At 39.4% G+C, this 20,839-nt stretch overlaps 1 protein-coding gene across 1 annotated transcript in view; it reads left to right on the plus strand.

Moving 5' to 3' along the window:
* Positions 1–20,839, plus strand: part of PARD3B (par-3 family cell polarity regulator beta) — a 925,380-nt gene that overhangs the window by 574,319 nt on the left and 330,222 nt on the right. The window contains exon 16 of the mRNA XM_080668084.1: positions 9,435–9,479. Within this exon, the coding sequence (XP_080524210.1) occupies positions 9,435–9,479 (45 nt within the window). The remainder of the gene's footprint in view (positions 1–9,434; positions 9,480–20,839) is intronic.

A 20,839-nucleotide genomic window follows, 5' to 3' on the forward strand; every position in this document is an offset into this window, starting at 1 on the left:
CATGCTTCTCCTTGGTAACAATTTCCAGGTGTATGAGCCTCAAAACAACTTATGACAACTCTATTGCTTACTTCTGAGAGCTTCACCAGCCATTTTTAAGAAACATCATGTGCTCTTGCATGTAGTTTGTTAGGAAATTCTACTTTTCATAGGTAGTGGTGACTAGTGAAATATATAGTTCTTGATTATGAAGCCATTAGCAGAATCTTACCTCTCAGACTCACATAGTAGAAGGAAGTTGTGCTTTGAAGTCAGGAACCCTTTGGATCCCAGCTGTCCCACTTGCTAACTTTATGACATAATCCACTGAGCCTTGGTTACTTGCTCTGTAACTGAAGATTGTAATGCCCTAACTCACTGAGATCTGTAAGGATTAAGTGAGATAGCACATGTTAAAATGCTTAGCATGATTTCTGACACGTACATTGGCAACAAGTTTAGTTTCCTTCCTCCTCTTCCCTGTTAAAGATAGAATCACTATGTGGAAATGTGCATTATAAATAGTGGGATTATAACACATGTTATAAAAAACATGTTGTTTAACTTGCTCATAGAGAATTATGGTTGTGGGACTTACAGGATAGTCTGGGCCCCTCTTTTCCGATGGCTTCATCAGTATCAATTTCTTGCCGATAACAGAATATTTACCAAGGATCTAGGAAACATGGTAGTTTTCATACTCTGAGTATTAGAAATAGTCCAAACCTGATAGATCCTGAGAATTCACACAAAGAAGATTCCTGAGAGGGGTCTCACATAGGCATCTTTTCCTCATCATGAAAAAAAGGAAGAGACTCCATACAACTGACCTTTGAGGACCTTTGTAATCTGTAGCTGTTTACCATGAAAAGATGAAAAATGCTATCTTCATCTTCATTGAAGTTGCATACAAATCAACATAATACAGACAGAAAGTGGTACATTTGCTTGGAAGCAAAGCCGAAGTGTCCTGGGGGAAACAGATGAAGAGAATATACTACAAAGCGGAGGTTATAATGGGGGGCTGGGCCCAGGAGGAGCAATAAAATAGTATTTGTACATGTGAGGTTCCAGGCATTTCCCACTGAGGAGAAAGACAAATGGGAAGAAACCAGGAATTACTTTATGACTTCAGTAAAAAAATAATAGAGGAAAATATAATGAGAAAGTTAAAAAGGATTCAAACCTGAATATCAGGCTAAGGAGACTGTATTATTTTCTAGGCAGTTGAATTTAGTGAGGGCTTTTGGTGAGGTAGAAGAATGAAGCAAGTGATGTTTAGCATGGGCTAGGCTGGTCTGTGTTGAAGAGACGTATAGTAGAGTTGGAGAGATGGAGGTAGGTCAAGAGCAAGTTGGAAGCAATTTCCAAAGGTCGGCCATCAAATAGAAAAAGCCTTGGGTCCAGTTAGGAGACTCAGAGGGAGGATTTGTGACTGTCCTCGTGACTGGCATGTGTGCCATCAGAACAGGGGAATAGGCCTAGGCCTCCATGCAGTTCCCTCTCTGTTCACCAGCTGCTGCACCCTCTGTGTGGCCCTAGGTTCCAGCCTTGATTTCATGATGTCCTTGGGCAGGAGAGAAGCAGGTAATGGCACTTCCAAAGAATATTGCTCTTAATCACTGATCACATGCTTAGCTTTGGGTGAGAGTTACTCAAGGTATCTTAGGACCATTGGTCCTGTGGTTTAGGAAGCTGTGGTTTTCAGCACAAAGATGTTTCCATTTATTAAATAGTGTAATAATTTTGTAACTTATTCCAGAGAAATTAAATAATACCACCCCACGAAACTTGCTGTAAGATATATATCCCGTTGTTTCATATCTGAGTGGAGGCAATGGGGCTGAGACTCCAGGGAAAACGAAGTGGTAGAGTGCAGTAACAGAGAAGAAAGAACTGCAGAGAGAGTGAACTCCAGAAATAGCTAGAGAATCAGTCTTGAGAGCTGCGGAGTCCTGATCAGAGCACTCATGTCAGGAAACTAACAAGCCAGGAACCTCATTCCCACAAAGATCAGGAAGGGGTACTTGGAGCTCAGACAGTATCTGATTCCTTTGAGAAAGACAGTGTCTATTAAATGCACACCAAACAAATTAATTAGTCAATTTGTGACAAAATGATTTGGTTTTCCCAGTACTCTTTAATGAGATAAACACAATAGTGTAAGAATATGTGAAAAGTAGTGGATTTTCCTAACTTTAGATTTAAGCCTCCCCCCCCCGCCCCTGCGATTCATGAAGAAAGAAAGGGAATTTTAAACGATGAGGAAGCAGGTCCTCATTGTGTCCTGTGGCAACCTGGCTGAGAAATACACTATAATATTAGAAGAAAACTTCAGCTACTGAGTTCTAACTAGCTTATTGTCAGAACAGCCAGCTGGCCAGGGAGGAGCATGGTGTTTTGAGGAAGCCTGCTAAGAGAGATGGCAAGACAAATATTGGCATCATTATCTTGTACTAATTTCCTAACCCCTTTTTCAGCAAAAGCTTTGTATATGGTTTTTTTTGTGTTTTTTTTTTGTTTTTGTTTTTGTTTTGCGTTTTTGGTTTCAAGAAATGGAAGAATTTTTCAACACATAAAAATGCATAGTGCTGATACTCAAAATTCTCCCTGAAGAGAAACAGCTTGCCAAGTAGCCATCGATATAAGAAAACACTATAAATCAATGCAGTAAAGGAGGGAACTTAATTTACAACTTAAAACAGGTTGGCCTTCCTTAAAATTTCTGGAAATCAATCAGGGGCACAGAAATCGATCTACTAAAAGCGAATAAAATGGATTCTTAATATTGGCAACTGTGTCCTTTTTAAAAAAAGTTCTGAAGGAACAACTCTCAGAAACAAGTTTATTAACCATTAAGGAATTACTTGATATTTAGTTTCCTTGCGAACTATTCAAGGAAAAGTGTTGATGACTTCATTAGAAGATGTATTTTTGTTGTGCCAAATATCACCTTCAAAGCTGCAGTCTCTATTCTGTCAGATATGGAAATCAAAAACTAAATGAAATAGAGCTGCCTATGTAAAAGACAAGCATTGCATCATATTTTAGAGTGCTGCTTTATATTGAAGTATCTCAATATGAAGTAGTGGGGATCTGAACACATTTGCATATCCCCCATTCGTGACAAAGGGTTGGCATTCTCAACAAGAATAACTGTGGCTGATGGCAATCTTCATTTCTGAAGAGATTTGTGCATGTTAGCAATATACCATCTTCTGTCAGCTCAAGAAGAGCATATGGGGCCCATTAACTCACCAAATCTGCCACTGTTCTGCAAATTTTTATTAAGCAAGTGCAGTTCCTAATAGTCACTTATGTTATAGAATGCGTACCAAATGCTATCAATAAGCCAGGGGATTATTTTTCCCCAGTGAGAATGCATTTGAAGTGTACAAGAAGGCCTGACAAAAGAATAAAACACTTTAAGTGATCACTATATTAATATAAATGGATCCTACTGGGGAGCCGATATGTTTATGCACTTTAATGTTTGCCACTAATAAGTTCTCAGAGTGCCATCTTTTTCATAGATTTTCTCCCCATAATTTCTTTATTTACGGTTTCTCTTCCATGCAGTGAACGTGGTTGAAATGAAAAGGCAATGTGTGTTGATCAGCTCTTTTTAAAAAGGTGCCATTGATTTTGAGCAGTTCTAACGAGCTCAAAGGTCTACAACCAAGACAACTGGAAACATAGGCAGCAGGCTCTGTGTTCTCCAGAGAGGTCCTCCTGGACAGAGGACAGACCATGGAATTGGGAAACATCCAAACCCAAGAGCGGCCTCCTCGTGAAACACTTCCCAGTAACTAAATCCAGCGGAGTCCATCAATCTGGAGTTGAATACTAGGAAGCATGAGCTTAGTATGGACATCCCATTATCAAAATAAATCCAAAGATATCTCTGGAGGCACAAGTCCATAGCACCCTATAAGTATTTAATAATCATATATATATATACATATATATAATAGAGAAATATGCTAATTAACCAGGACGCTGTAAAGGGTCAACCGGACAGGAGGAGGTTGCACACGCAGTGTGGGGGGGGGGGAGGGGTGCGGCGACAGGGGCCTCATGCCCCCCGCGCTGGGGGAGGTCCTGATCAGCAGCCGCCACCACTGCTTCAAGGGCCCAAGAGGGAGGCAGGGCCAGACCTGAGACTCAAGGTGGGTGGCACCGCGATTTCAAATCGCGCGCTGAGCTCCTAGTAGTTACAATAAAAATGTCTGAATTTCATCTTCAGCAGGACTGGGCATTTCACTGGTATCTCTTTCTTCAATGACTGTAATATCTCTTTAAGGTGATCAAGAGCAAGTAGTATCATTTCTTAGGTAAAACTGAAGGACAAGAAAGGGAAAATAATAGGCTCTGGAAACTTTAAAAAAAGAAAAGAAAGAAAGAACAATCTGTCATCAGAACTAGATCAAAAGACTTTGGCTCTTGCTCCATCAACACTCTCTTACATGATGCTTTTGGTACCTTAGCATTTTGGAATGAGAGACCTTCCCCACACCAGCCCTTGTAAATAAGGTCTTTGTCTGAAATGGCATACCTGTCATAATCACGTTGCTACTGTTCCAGTTGCCGTGCTATCTAACTATTATGCAGTGAAAAGACTAGACCTTCGCTCCAGCCTCAAGAGATAACTGTATAGTAGCTCTAAGGCAGTGGTCGGCAAACTCATTAGTCAACGGAGCCAAGCATCAACAGTACAACGATTGAAATTTCTTTTGAGAGCCAAATTTTTTAAACTTAAACTTCTTCTAACGCCACTTCTTCAAAATAGACTCGCCCAGGCCGTGGTATTTTGTGGAAGAGCCACACTCAAGGGGCCAAAGAGCTGCATGTGGCTCACGAGCCGCAGTTTGCCGACCATGGCTCTAAGGTAATGTGAGTTATAAAGGAAGCTGAGTATTAATTATAACTTGTTATTTAGAAATAAATGGTGGTGGTTGTTTAATTTTACCTCCTTTTCTTATTTGCTACTGTTATTTAAATCACTTCCAGGCACTAAGCATGTGCATAAAGGAAGATTGTTTCCAATTTAACCTTTTAAATAAAATGTTTTCTATTAATTAAGCCATTACAGTTCCCTCTCTTTTCTATTACATTTATTCATTTATCTCTTGTCCTAAAGATAGATATCTGTGTCAGTGAATATTTTGGAGAGAGACCTCTAATTTTTATGCCTATCCCTCATTTGGATTTTCTACACTGTTTTTTAAAAGAGCTTATGTTACTGTTCTAAGTAATTTCCAATTGTCAATTAAAACAATAAGTATTTTTACTAAGAATAATAGACAGTATGCAGCTAAAAAAATTAGGAAAGTACCATGTTTAACCTAATATGACTGGGAAATTTGCAATAATACTAAAATTGGCTTAGATGTAATGGGATAACTTATGTCTGTTTAAAAAAACAACAGACAAAACAATACAATCCTACCTTTCTATGAATCCCTTTTTCAGAATAACTAATAATAAGACCATGTAGTCTGAGTATTATGTTTCCTTTGCCTTTCTTCACCTAAGTGATGAACTGGGACTGGGAGTGAACTGGGAGATCAAACCTGCTGTGGGTGTTGGATTATCCATAAGATAATGATTAAAAAGCCCAGTCTGAAGCCTAGTATATTATCAGTTATTTCTCCCTATATTCCTTTATAATCCCAGGCAACTTAAATCATTGAGACCACCACCAAATTTATAACCTTTGCCATTCTCACAGTTCTCATTTATCAAAAGCTTTCGTTTATTGAGAAATATGTAACTGGCACTGTACTAAGTGCTTTTGTACATATTTTTCATTTTATTCCCACAACTCCCTATGTAGTGTTTTTATTTAATTTTTCACATAAGGAAACTATGGTTAAAAAGGGCTTCGTGCCCATGACTGGTTTGGCTCAGTGGATAGAGTGTCAACCTGCAGACTGAAGGGTCCCGGGTTCAATTCTGGTCAAGGGCACATGCCTGGGTTTCAGGCTCGTTCTCCAGTAGGGGGCATGCAGGAGGCAGCCGCTCAATGATTCTCATCTTTGATGTTTCAATCTCTCTCTCCCTCTTCCTTCCTCTCTAAAATCAATAAAAGCATGTTGTTGTTTTAAAAAAGGCTTTGTAACTTGCCTGGTAAATCTTGGATTCAACCCACATCTGTCTCATTGGTTATGTTATTCCACTTTTCTATTTAGTTTCTCATTAATAATGATGATAATAGCTAATATTTTGTAAGCACTCTTTATATGACCTTCTAAGTACTTTGCACAAACTTACACATGTAATTTTACTTCAAACCTATGGAGTAAGCCATATTATCCTCATTTTACATATGATGAAACTTAGGCACCGAAAGTTAAATTACATACAACTAGTAAATTTCCAAGTCAGAATTTTAACTCAGACTGGTGATTTTTAATCTGTGAAATGGGAATGCATATTTTAGCTTGAACCCACTAGAATTGTAGATTTCCAAAAATGTTAAAAAAAAATTGTAGCTAACACTTAATACCATTCACCACAGACAGATTTCTATTGATAACATATGTTCAAATAAAGAGGATAGTAGCTTTCTAACATATAGATGTTGGTCAAGTGTTTAATTTATGTGATTGATGATTCAAAAAAATATAACATGTTTTCTGTGATTCATCACCTTTATAGCAGAGTGTAAGAGGGCCATATTTAAGTTCTGGATCCTATCCTCCACCTTGGAGGCATGCCTCAGTTTCTTTGTCAGTAAAATAAGGATAATAATAACACCTATCTTCACAGGTCATTGTGAGGATTAAATGAATGATAATAAGTTATAAAGTACATAGGGCAGAACCTGCAATTACAGGTACTTAATAAATATTAGCAACTAGTATTTTTTAATATTGATTGTTTTCCAATATTTTTCTATTTATACTGTAGATTCCACTCTAATTAAGTTTTTTTAGACTTGGGAAAGACAGAAGTTGGCCCCCTACATGGAGCCTAATAAATACAAACTGACATATCCAACTGGAAGTATGAAGAAAACCTGAACAAGATTTTAGCATTTCATTCCAGAAAAATTACAGACATGCAGTGGTTTTAACTAAAAAATCAGGAAATCACTTAGAAAAGGAGGGCTGGGTGTGAGTGACGGAATGATGTTTAATAACTGGGTTAATGAAATAGGACTGACTGCGGTAGGCAAAGGAAGGAGAGAGGGGCACATTACTCTGAGACCAATGTAGTGTTAGAGAAGATGGAGGAGGTCCTTCTTGTGAGTAAAGTTCCCCTCACCTTGTTTCAACCCTGAGCACTAGAGTTTCATAGACTAACATGGACAACAGCACATGGCAAATAATCAACAGTTGTCATTAATAATAAAGTGATAATCATGCAGAAATGTTTAAGGGTTAAAAACTTTTCATCTGTGTTCATGAGAAATATTAGTTAACTAGAGACCTATTGCATGAAGTTCGTGCACGGAGGGTGGGGGCTCCCCTCAGCCCAGCCTGCACCCTCTTCAATCCGGGACCCCTTGGGGGATATCCGACTGCCGGTTTAGGCCCGATCCTAAATCCTGGACCACTGGCTCCTAATGGCTCACCTGCCTGCCTGCCTGGTCACCCCTAAATGACCCCCTACCGCCAGCCTGATTGCCCCTCACTGCCTCTTTGTGCTGGCCTGATCGCCCCTAACTTCCCCCCCTGCTGGCCTTGTCACCCCTAACTTCCCCCCGCTGCCAGCCAGGTTGCCCCTTACTGCCCCCCCGCCAGCTTGGTCACCCCCAACTGTCCCCCCGCTTGCCGACCTGGTTGCCCCATGCAGCCTGCTGTTCAGTCATTTGGTTGTCCCTCACTAACCCCCCTGCCGGCCTGATTGCCCCATGCAGCCTACTTGTTCACTCGTTTGGTTGTCCCTCGCTAACCCCCCTGCTGGCCTGGTCATAGGCAGCCATCTTGTGAGGGTGTGAGGGTCAATTTACATATTACCTGTTTATTATATAGGGTAGCTTTCAGATAATGTTTTGCCTGATATCAGGGTAATACCAGCCTCTTAGAATGAGTTGGGCAATATCCCTTCCTCTGAATTTTCTGAAATAAGAATTTATATAAAATTGATTTTAGTTCTTCTTTAAATGTTTGGTAGGTAGAATTAACCAGTGAAGCTGTCTGTCTAGAGCAGCCGTGGGCAAACTATGGCCCGTGGGCCGGATCCGGCCTGTTCGGCTGTTCTATCCGGCCCGCGGAGCCGAAAGAGCGGAGGGTTCTCTTGCTCTCCCCTCCGCTCCTTTACTTTGAATTTATATTAGTTCACACAAACACTCCATCCATGCTTTTGTTCCGGCCCTCCGGTCCAGTTTAAGAACCCATTGTGGCCCTCGAGTCAAAAAGTTTGCCCACCCCTTGTCTAGAGTTTCCTTTATGGGAGAGTTTTAAATAAAAATTCATTAAAGAATTGAACTATAGGACTACTTAGCTTATCTATTTCTTCCTGTGTAAGCTTTGCTAATTTGTGTCTTTGAAAAATGTATCTATTTCATTAGAGCTGGGTTAATCTGGAGTTATTTGTCTCTCCCACTACTGAAGCAAGGTTCTCCTTTATATCCTAACTGATGCTCCTGAATTAGGAAGTTTTTCACTATGGCTGTTGGGAATAGTGCCTATTCTCAGCCCTGTGTGAACTTTGGACACTGTTCCCTTTCTGCTTTGAGGTGGTTATTTGCCAGGTCTTGGGTAGTTTCCTCACATACATATGATCCTTGGTATTCAATTATATATACAAGGGGCTCCTTTCTATAGCTCTCTCTGCAATTCTCTGCCTGAAGACTCCATCTGCCTTGGTTTCCCTGGACACCCAGCTGCATGTCCTCAAGCTGGGATATCACTGGGCTCTGCCTGTGTTCCCATGCCTGCACCACAGCCTGGAAACTCTCCATGCAGTAAAATAGAGAAATTGTAGGATACATCTCACTTGTTTCCCATTTCTCAGGAGTCACTGGTCTCTGTTGTCTGGGGTCTAACCTCTTTAATGTCATTGTTTCATATTTTGTTTATTTTAATATTTCTCAGGAGGATTATAAATCTGTTCACTTTTACTCTAGGTTTATCATACATAGAAGCTCAATATTGAATGTTTATACATATTTCTATTGTTTTTAAAGAGTTTTACTATATATTATACATCTCTAGTCCATGAATTTAGCTTCTCTTTTTGCAAACATGGAAACAATAACCCAGTTTAAAAAACTGCAAGTATTGAAAATTAAAAGAAAATTAGAAGCCTAATAAATATATCTTTCTTTCTAGCTATTCTTAACATATCTACTAATAGAAATGAGGTGCCCCAAGGAGGCTGGGGAAAATTTTTTCTCAAATCCTTGCCAGTAAAAGATTTAACTTATTATGAGTCTATATTAATTTATTGTTAAAGATGGCTTATTTACAAGCAGGCTGATCCTTGTCTCTTTTATTTCTTCTCAGTGCCAGATGAAAGCAAAGTCCATTCATTGGCTGGACACAAATTGGGTAAGAAATTCCTTGTAACTGACTTTCTATTCTCCTTCCTGGAAATCACTGGCTGTGTTTGAGTAGCAGTTGGAACCTATTTCCATCCACCAGTCACTGAAAGGCTTGGTAATTAATACATGAGATGTCTCTGACTTCCACAAAGATGAATTATTACTTGGCTGTGTATGTAGTGGCATAATGTATGCTGACTCAAAATGTTTGAGAGGAAAGAGTAAATGTTTCCAAAAAAAATGATTATAAAATCCAAAATCTTAAAAATGTATGCCAGCTGAACACTTAGAACAGTGGTCGGCAAACTCATTAGTCAACAGAGCCAAATATCAACAGTACAACGATTGAAATTTCTTTTGAGAGCCAAATTTTTAAACTTAAACTATATAGGTAGGTACATTGTTATTAACTTAATTAGGGTACTCCTAAGCTGGCCTTTGCTAAAAACTCAAGGGGCCAAAGAGCCACATGTAGCTCACGAGCCACAGTTTGCTGACCACTGACTTAGAACAACAACAAATATTATAAAGAAACCAACCCCCAGAAAGTTTGAAAAATTTTCCCATGATGACTTTCACATAAAGTGATTGGACAGAGTTCTGGAATAAGAAAATTTTGCTTATTTCTTTCTCATCAAGAAAGAATAGTCTTGCCCTGGCCGGTTGACTCGGTTGGGTTGTTTGGTTGGTTGGTTGGAGCATTGTCCCCACACCAAAAGGTGGCGGGTTCAATTCCCAGTCAGGGCACATACATAGGTTGTGGGTTTATATGGTCAAGGGTACATATGGGAGGCAACTGATTGATGTTTCTCTTTTCCTTCCTTTCTCTCTAAAAAAATATACCCTGGGTGAGGATTAAAACAAAACTCTTTTTGCCTGTCATCAAAGGGGATTGTACCCACCCACAATGACCGTATTATCTTTCTTTAGACCAGGGGTGGGCAAACTTTTTGACTCGAGGGCCACAATGGGTTCTTAAACTGGACCGGAGGGCCGGAACAAAAGCATGGATGGAGTGTTTGTGTGAACTAATATAAATTCAAAGTAAAGGAGCGGAGGGGAGAGCAAGAGAACCCTCCGCTCTTTCGGCTCCGCGGGCCGGATAGAACAGCCGAACGGGCCGAATCCGGCCCGCGGGCCGTAGTTTGCCCACGGCTGCCTTACACTCATGAATGAGATTCCTAGAGGTTCTCCAGAAGGTCCTCAGGGATCTCTCAGTGTCCTGGGGCTTTCCCTATCGGGTGAGAAACCTTCAGGTCTAAAATTCAAGCTTTTTCTCTATTGCCAAGTGTCCTGCTTTCTCTCCCTTTGCCCTTCCTTCATCATTTATTCACAGTAATTGAAAACACTGCAGTTCTCTAGGGGTGCACTGCTGGGGTGAGGGAACATCCATTTTACTCCTAGAATTGCCACTCCAAACAACAGAACGGGTATAATTTGTTCACATCCCTCTGTTTCTGAAACAATGAAGTCTTTCCCACCACCAGCGTCTCCTGTGTTTATGGGCCAATTATGTTTTCAGCAGTAAGTGGCCTTGATGCCTCATTACCTCCATCATGTTCCAGGGCACAGTTATGATTTTTTTTCTTTTATTCTTTCTCCAGATTCTCTAGTGAAAACAGCAGGGAAGGGCTGGTTCACAACTTTTAGATTTTCTTTTTTTTCTCTTTTGCTTCTCCTAAGAAAGAGCCTCAGAGGTTAGATCACTGCAAAAGAAAAGACTTCTGTGGGGCTGAGCAACTGCCACAAGCTGCTCGTTCCCGTCATCCTCATCCATTAAATGCTCTACTACTGGACATGCCTTTAGGAGTCTGAGAGGGAAGTTCTCATGATCAAGGAGCCCCAAGGATAGCCTATGTTATTTTCATCCTCAATTCATGGTACTGCTGGCAGTTAGTTCTCTTACATAGTAAAACTTGAAGGTCAATGCCTTTTTACATACTGGGCTAGGCTGCAAGGTGAAAAGTGGAAGCAGTTTTAAGAATGTTTATCAGTTTGGTTTTTAAAAAAGAGCCAATGAGGCTGGAGCCAGCTAGGCTCAGCCACCTGGTGTTTGGGTGATCGAATAAATTTACAATCCCTCACAAAAAAAAAAAAAAAAAAAAAAAGCCAATGATAAACTTTCTGGGTTTTTTTCCAAGAAATCAAACCTTATTCAAATATTCTTAATTTCCAAACAAAGTACTAATAGCCAGTAACTAAAAGTTATTGTTAGCCTTTAAAAAGGAGAACATTGTTACTTAGTATATTGCTGTAATACTTGAAGCAAATTTGAATGATAGGTCTTTATACACTGAATAGCCAGATTATTATGATCTCTGAACACATAATAATCTGGCCACTCAGTGTATATCCTATATAATAAAAGACTAATATGCAAATTGTCCCCTCGACCAGGAGTTTGACCAGCAGGCAGGCCGGCCAACCGCCCATGTCCCCTCCCCCTGGCCAGGCTGGCCGGACCCCACCCATGCACGAATTCATGCACCGGGCCTCTAATATATATATACTGAGTGGCCAGATTATTATGCGTTCAGAGATCATAATAATCTGGCCACTCAGTGTATATTGTGTTACAAAAATATCAACAAAGAATTACTCTAAGTACAAAACTTATAATAGTCTTCCAAATTTTAAAAATAGCATAATTTTAAAGATGTCAGGTAGGTTAATTGTAAGCTCTACATGGTGGCTTTGCTTTAGCTAATGGATAGAAATAGTACCAGAGGTCTCTATATTACTCCCATTAGCCAGACTGCTTACATGCATCAGTTGTTTGAAAGAAGATTTGGGGTTATCATAAACTCTCATTACAATATTCACTACCCTTATATTTTAAGAACTTCTAAACCAGTGGTTCCCAACCTTTCTAATGCCATGACCCTTTAATACAGTTCCTCACGTTGTGGTGACCCCCAACCATAAAATTATTTTTGTTGCTACTTCATAACTGTAATTTTGCTACTGTTATGAATCATAATGTAAATATCTGTGTTTTCCGATGGTCTTAGGCGACCCTGCTAGCCATTCTCGTGACCCACAGGTTGAGAACCGCTGCTGTAGAGCCTAAGACCATCGGAAAACACAGATATTTACATTACAGTTCATAACAGTAGCAAAATTACAGTTATGAAGTAGCAACGAAAATAATTTTATGGTTGGGGGTCACCACCACATGAGGAACTGTATTAAAGGGCCGCGGCATTAGAAAGGTTGAGAACCACTGTGCGTCTTTGACTTTGTAATCAGCTGTCTGTGGAACCAGTGCCAATGCTGAAAATCATACTTGATAACTTGGGAGCAGAAGTGGTACATGACAAAACAATGGAGAGGGCTGAGCAAGCCCCTGAAATTATCCACTTCAGAGTTAAAGCGAAAGCGCTCTGTAAAGTGTTAGTGACAGTTTTGAAAAAACACAAAGGAGCATTAAAGAAAAATCTGCTACTAACATTGTAAGTTTATATACTTCAAAAATATACCCTCGCCACGCTCTACATTTATTTCTTTTGGAAAATTAGCCTTGACTTTAACAATCCTCGGGAACTCATCCCTCGCATAGAAGGCTGTGTTCTGCATTTTTTCCTAGCAATTTCTCATTAGGAGTAGGTGGTGGTGGTGAAAGAGGATTAAGGGTCCATTTAATTCTGGCAACCTTTTTTAGTTACAAAATCATTTTTAAAAGCCACCTAATATAGAACTATAGTCTCAGTCTGCCACAGTCAGTGACTACTGAGCTAGTTACCAGTTTGAATTATAATATACAACGTTCCATGATCATACCTGTCTTACAAAGTCTAAAGGTATCATTCAACTCTTTTTGTTTCACCTTTCCCTGCCCCAGGTTCTTTCTCCGGAATACTTAGGTTTGAAAAAAGTGATTTCTCTTTTGCTAACAAGAAAGAGCATATCCCTCTGTCTATTTTTAATTATAGAAATGTGGCCGGTTGTCATGCTATCCAAGACCATAGTAAGTTAAATTCAGTCATATATGCTGACCTAGATCTATCACCCATACTCTTATTCAAGATGATATGCAACATTTTAATAAATTCATCTGAGTTTAAATTTCTTCTGCGTCAGCTACTTAGTGTGTAGAGAGCCATTCTGTGCCAATTTCCATCTGTTGGTCTGGCTTGGATTCCTCCCAAACTTGTGACAATATTCTTGGCACCCTTTCCTTGGCTTCATCTTTAAATGGTTGATTCTTCAGAGCTGAGATCAAATCGAAAACTCAGGTAAGATCATCTTTCTAGCACTTTTGGCCTAGAAGGTAGTGTTCCCCTCAGCCCTTCTGGAGCTAATCCAGTCTTCCCAAGACTCCTCTGAGGCCCCATCTCAGGGCCTCCCCTGGCAGCGCAGCACATCTCAGACCTTGGCGAGAAAGACAGCAGGATGATTCTCCCTGTACCTGTGCAGGGTCCTCCTCCATGTGCCGGAGGAATGGAGAGGCCCACCCAGAGGAGTTAGGAGCAAGATTTTGCCTTTCATCTGGTTCTTTTAAGAAAAATCACAAGTTTCAGAGAGCCTTGCAAAACAATGAGGCATCTTTGACCTCTTTTCCTAGCTATTTCACTAACTGAATTCTGGCAAAATTCAAATCCTAGCAATGCAGGGGTAAAACAAAAACTGCAGCAAAATATATATTTTTAATAACAAAACCAGTAAATATTGATTTATCTTAAATATTTTAAGGGAACATTAGAATCCAGAGAAAATGGCATCAAATTTGGCATAGCTGTTTAAAAAATATATATGCTTTAATGTTGACTATACCGACTCACAAACACTGTCTCGAAGGAATCTTTCCTTTTTCTTTCTACATGCTGAACTGACACCTCGACCAATAGTTTCATGCTCCTCGGCATTCAGACAGAAAGGACTTATAAATTTTACTTTTTTTTGTTTTACTGTGTCTTCATTTTTGTTGTTTTGATTTACTGCAAAACACAATGGAGCTGTTTTAATATGTATTGACTGTCTGCAGAGATCTTTGCTGACCCAGCTCTTTAAGATGATGCAGTGCTGGAGAAAGCCGGCGAGTTCTTCTTTATGAGCTCTGACACATTAATTAGCGAAATGGACTAAAAAGCTTTCCGATTTCTATTTTAATTTCTTATATTCTCCAACACCTGTCTATAGAGCTGTAAAACAGGCAAGTCTGTAAAAGTAATGGTTGGCAGTAAGTCCAGACCTTTTCTGAGACAAGTGTATCAATTAATGAGCAAATGCTCGTTAACAATCTAGGGGCTGTCTCTACATGAGGTATGCTGCAGCCAATAAGTGTGTTGATGTCTTAACGCATTTTACTGATGAAGAAGCTGAAGCTCAGGGCATTTAAGGACTTGTTCTCTCAGCTATTAACTAGTGGGTTTAGGACAGTGGTAGGCAAACTCATTAGTCAACAGAGCGGCAAACCGCGGCGGCTCGCGAGCCGCAGTTTTCCGACCACTGGTTTAGGATATGAATCCAGATACTATAGGCTTTTGCAGCATTTCATTTTCCACCAGCATGGACCTAATACCTCACACTCCAGGAAATGGAGAAGAATATAAGAGTGAGACAAAGTTCTAGTTGGCAGACATGATACACGCATCAAAAGATCACTTTAAATAATAAATAAATTTTTATTTAACTTTTATAACCTCAGCCACCCAAACAAGGAACACAATAGGTATAATTTTTCTTGCAAACTGCTGTACTTCAGTGAGCAGGAAAGGGATATCTGATCATTCTTACTTTTGTTTCCCTGCATGCATGTGTACACATGTATATTTGTATGAATGTGTGGGCTAAGTTGAGAGATGTATGACAGAGAAAAATGCATATGATGTGCACGTGTTATGTATAAATTATAGCAAATGTGCATGTGATGTATATCCTCATGGCAAAGTTTGAGGTATAATATTCAAGTTGCTAACCAAGCAGACCTTCCATTCTGTTCTAAATGCATCGTGTGTAAACTTCAAATCTAGAATGTCCATATGTAGCCAAAGTAATTTCTGAGTCATTGCAAGGGAACAGAGCTCTTAAAAACATGAGATGATTGGGTAGTCACTTGCATACAAAAGCAATGAGTTATTAAATAGCATTTCATAAATTTTGTTGAGTCTTAGTATTTTATATTTTTATGGAATATCTAAATTAAAATTTGCATTTAACTTTTGGAACACCAACTATGGCCATTTTTCATATTGGAGTCTTCTAATATTGGATTGCTGTTTTTCATGACTTTTTATTATTGCTGTGGATGAGGAAGTAAAACCTTGGAGTTAGTGGGTTAGGGGAGTTAGTTCAAGTCAAAGAACTCTGTTTCTTTCCTTATCAATTGGTTAAGGTAATATTGCATGATTATCAATTTGGACAAACATCTTTATTGGGTACTTTGAAAGCTTTTGTCATTTGTTATGTTGAATAAACATAGCTATAGACATAAGAAATTTATACATTTCTCAAATGTTCCAGCTTTGCTTTACATTTCCATGGGATTCAGGAATTATCATAAAAAATTAGCAATATGTCTAGGATTCTTCTTGTGCAAGCTTGATTATGAAGCAGCCTTGTATTTTCTCTGTTGCAAAGGTTACCAAACACTCTAGTCTCTAAAATTCAGTGAGTCTAATTGAACTAGAAAAATATGTGTCAGTCTTTTTATAAATGAGAGATATTCTTCACTACTTAAATAGGGTGTATGTGAGTGCACCTCTGAATTTCATGAGGAAATAGAGACTATAATTTTTTTTACAAATCAAATTTCAAAATTAATTATTTCAGTTCCACTCATGTTTATTAAATGCCCACTCTATGACAGGTACTGTATTAACTGTTGGAGATACAAAGTGGCATAAACCATGGTATCTGCTTTAGAAAAAAAAAATGTTTATAAAGTGGTAGAGGAAAAGACATACCTAATTAAATATCCGGTGCTTTCCTGTTAAAGGGGCAGTGCTGTGAGACATCCCACAGAGGAAATAGTGCTTGGTTGTGCTTGGGGTTGAGGATTGGTTCCCATGTTTCAGAAAGGAAGCACTGCCAGAGCAGGATCTTAAAGATAAATAAAAGTTTGAGAAATAGAAAAGGTCGATGAGCCACCACATTTCAGGCATATGGAAAGTTATCAAAACATGAAACATCATGTTATGTTCAAGAAACTATAAACAATTCATTGTGTCAGGAAAGCAAAGAATAAAAAGGATCAAGTAGGAGAGAAACCAAGATGGCAGCATAGGTAAACACCTAAACTGCTGCCTCGCACAACAATTTCAAAACTACAACTAAAAGACAAAATGGACATCATCCAGAACCACAGGAAGGCTGGCTGAGTGGAAATTCTACAACTAAAAGGAAAGAGAAAAGCACACTGAGACTCAGAGGAGCTGCAGGAGGCAGAGGTACTGAGACACGGAGAGGACTGGCAAGTGAGTGCGCGGCTGGCTTTCTCAAATGGGAGGGAGACAAAAGCTTCCGACTGCACTGAATTCCAGTTCTGGGCAAGACTCTGGGGACCCAGACTCATACAGGGTGAAACTGGACTGTCAGGAAAGAGAAAAGCACACTGAGACTCAAGGAACTGCGGAAGGCAGAGGTACCAAGGCGCACGCACGGAGAGGGTGAGCAACTGAGTATGCGGCTGGCTTTCTCAAGCAGGATGGAGACAAAAGCTCCCGACTGCACTGAACTCCAGTTCCGGGCAATACTCTGGGGACCCAGACTCATTCGGGGAGAAGCTGGACTATCTGGCAGCAGGCGGAACTTGAGGGTGGCTTTCTCTCAGAGGTGCTTGCAGCGATTACCATGGGACACTGAGACACAGGGGCCTATTAGAGCAGGGCTGATGGGAAACCAATGCTGTCTGCTCTGTCCTGAGACTTTGCCCCATTCAAGCTGAGCACAGAGGCTTTTGCAAGTCTTCTCCCATAAGGGTGTCTCCAGCACAGAAGTTCTCACAGCGTAGACACAGTTGATCCTCACAGCCAATTGGCCTGGAGGTCAATTCCTCCCAGTGATACCAACAACAATCAAGGCTTAACTACAATAAGACTGTGCACACAGCCCACAAAGGGGTGTACCAAGAGTGTCCACCTCAGGTAACTGGGGAGGCTGAGCCACTGGGCCCTATAGGACACCTAGCACACAAAGCCACTCTATCAACTCAGGGAAGCAGCCAAAATGTGGAGACAAAGAAACAGATCACAAATGAAAGAAATGGAGGAAAGCAAACGACTGAATATAGAGTTCAAAAACACAGTTATAAGGTTTTTCAAGAATTTTCTAGAAAAGGCCGATAAATTTAACAAGACCCTTGAGGATATGAAAAAGGACCAACTAGAAGTTAAGCATACACTGACTGAAATAAAAAGTATTTTTAGGACAATGGGGAGGGTAAGGGCAGAGGGTGGGGTGGGAACCGGTTGGAGGGGAGCTATGGGGGAAAAGGGAGGAAAAAATTGTAATAATCTGAGCAATAAAGATTTATTAAATTTAAAAAAAATTAAAAAAGGATCAAGTAGGGAGATGTGAGATCATAAGAAACTCCTACCAAATGAACAAAAACAAACCAAAAAAAAAAAAAAAAAAGCAAGGGAAATAGTCAAGAGACCATTGCAATAGTTCAGATAAGAAATTATGTAGGGCCCTGTTTGGGTGTTCTCCTGTGCATCAGGAGGTTGCTGGTTCAATTCCCAGTCAAGGGCACATACCCCAGTTGCAGCCTTGATCCCCACTAGAGGGTGTGCAGGAGGAACCTGATGGATGTTACCCTCTCACATCAATGTTTCTTTCTTTCCCTTTCCCTTCCTTTCTATCTAAAGATCAATAAACTGTTTTTTTAAAAGCTATTTTATAGGCATAAATTTAATGGATTAGCAAGGGGAATGGAAAAAAATAAGTAATATTTAGGAAATAAAAACTTGAGGATTTTTAAAAAATTAAACTTAGTAAGTGAGGAAGAGGATCCAAGTTTATTCTCAGCGTATCAGTCAGCTTTTCCTACAACTATGCTGCATAATAAAGCAGTAAACATTCCTTGATCATGTATCTTCATGTAGGTTGGGATTTGCTGATCTCAGAAGTGTTTGCTTGAGCTTAGCCCCAACCTACAGTTTAGGTCCAGGTTTTTTGCATGTGTCTATTATCCTCCTTGGGCCAATGGTTTGCTAAGGCATGTACTTTTGCTAACAGGGGTGATAGAGGTGGGTCAAACTGTAGGGAAAGTGGTGGGGATGCATGTGGGTATAGATACATTTGTAGGTTGGAGGGGTGAGAAATTAAGGACATTAATGGTCTCAGTTTTCTTGATAATGATGAAGTCTGTGCATAACGGGATCATAGGATGAGCCAAGAAAATAATAAACACTATAGGTGATAGGTAAGTCATGTGGTGATAGGTAACTCATGTTGGGTTATGTTTAAATCATTGAAGCAAAATTGGATGGGAAACTAAAAAACTACTTTTATGCCTACACACACACACACACACATGCACACTACATTCAAGGGTTGGGTTTACAGTTAGGCTATATAGTTTTTCCCTGAACTAATACTTTATCTCTTGCAGCTATATTTTCAATTATCTTTTTATGTTGGAATTGTAGGAAGTTAGGACTACATGGAGCATTATATGTCTCTAGTGCAATCAGCTTGTTTTAGAGATCAAGGCCTGGGGAGGGCAAGCCATCCTGGTCCCTGAGAGAACTGACGCTCCTCTTTCCTTGAAGCTTCTCCCATTAAAAAGCCTCCAGAACTGAATAAGCTGCTACCAACAAAAGTCCATGTTTTATTCAAAGTTCATACTGCAGACTTAGTAACAGTCTGTATTTATTTATGGTGACTATTAATTATACCTTTTACTTTCATGATGGTGTTCTAGTATTTCTTTTTTTTCCTAAATATACATGGACAAAACAAACTATGTTATCTTACTCTGAGTTCCAGTAGACCTTTGTTGATGTGGTATATTTTGGGACATACTTTTCTCTATCCCCCTATAAATTAGTATTTACATTACAAAATTATCATTAACAAAATTATTTATTATCCTCTCTCATTATTCAGAATCTGACAGTTTATCTTTAAAGATAAAATTTACTATGCTTGAGTGTGCATTGATTTAGAATATTTATAGGTTCTAAATATTTTTTAGTTTTTTAAACAAGTGAAAATAATTTGATAAAGAGGAGAGCATATTTCTATATATGTCAACTTTTTCAAATGTGGCTGACTCTCAAACTTTGCCATCCATGGGGAATATGTGTCTTGTATGTTTGGAAAACAGTGGTTTGGAACTGACAACTCTAATAGTGTTTCTAAATGCCAGAGTGAACATCTGCAGTGAAAAATGTTATTAAAGGATGACATGATGGCTGATGATACAAACTGGATGCTTGACATAAAAACTTTACTGTAGGTTAAGCTTTCTGTACCCATCCTTGAATTCGCTCTGAAACTGGAGAGGAACAGCAATAGGGAGTGACTTAAAGATGACTCTAAGATGCCATCATCAGTCAGAATATTATTGCATGAACTTAGATACACCAGGGGTAAAAGCAAATCACATTCTCAAAAACATAGTCACTATACAAGGTAACCGACAGACTGAGCATCAGTTCTGTCTTCTTTCCTTTGTATTTAGCTTTAGGGTGTCGGCGGGCAACGTTTTGCAATGAGAGTATTTCCATAAAATCACTGGACTCTCACCTGCTGGCTGTAAATAATGCAGCCCTTATCAAGAGTAAACTTGGGAAGAGCTAGGAAGCCTTTGAGTTCCTACCTGATTATTTTAGAAAGGGTTACATTGAGACCTAGAATTGAAAGTCACTCATCTAAGGAAGAGATTGCATGTGTAACTTTGTTGTGGAATCAAAAACGGAGACACTTTGATTCCAATGACCCAGACAGGTTATTCCTTATCTGCTTACAAGACCTTTCATGTTGAACTTCTATGGAAAATGTAGTTGCCGGTGTTAACTGAGTGATAATTTAGCCACCTCAGCAATGGTTATAGTTCTGAAGTTTTCTGAGCTAAAAATTAGCCAACGCGTGGAAAGACAGCTTTAAAATCCACCCTGGGAAATCTGAAAATGAGCTCTTGCATAATAGATACCCAATCTCTTTTGAATAATCTAAAATATGTCAAAGCCTAACGATTGTTTTTAATATCTGAGAAGGGTATAATATTGCCAACTAATAGTGGGAAATATTCTGGACTATCTACTTTGGTAATTTCAAATATTAGATGTATTTATGTGTGTGTATATACACAGACATGAACTTCATAAATGAATACTGTTTGTGGGGGCAGGGAGCAGATAGAAGAGACGTATTCAAAGGTATGTATATTTCTAGAAGAGTGTTGTCTACTTACAAACTCCT

Source organism: Plecotus auritus (genome assembly GCF_963455305.1).
Source record: "Plecotus auritus genome assembly, chromosome: 5".
Classification (NCBI taxonomy): Eukaryota; Metazoa; Chordata; class Mammalia; order Chiroptera; family Vespertilionidae; genus Plecotus; species Plecotus auritus.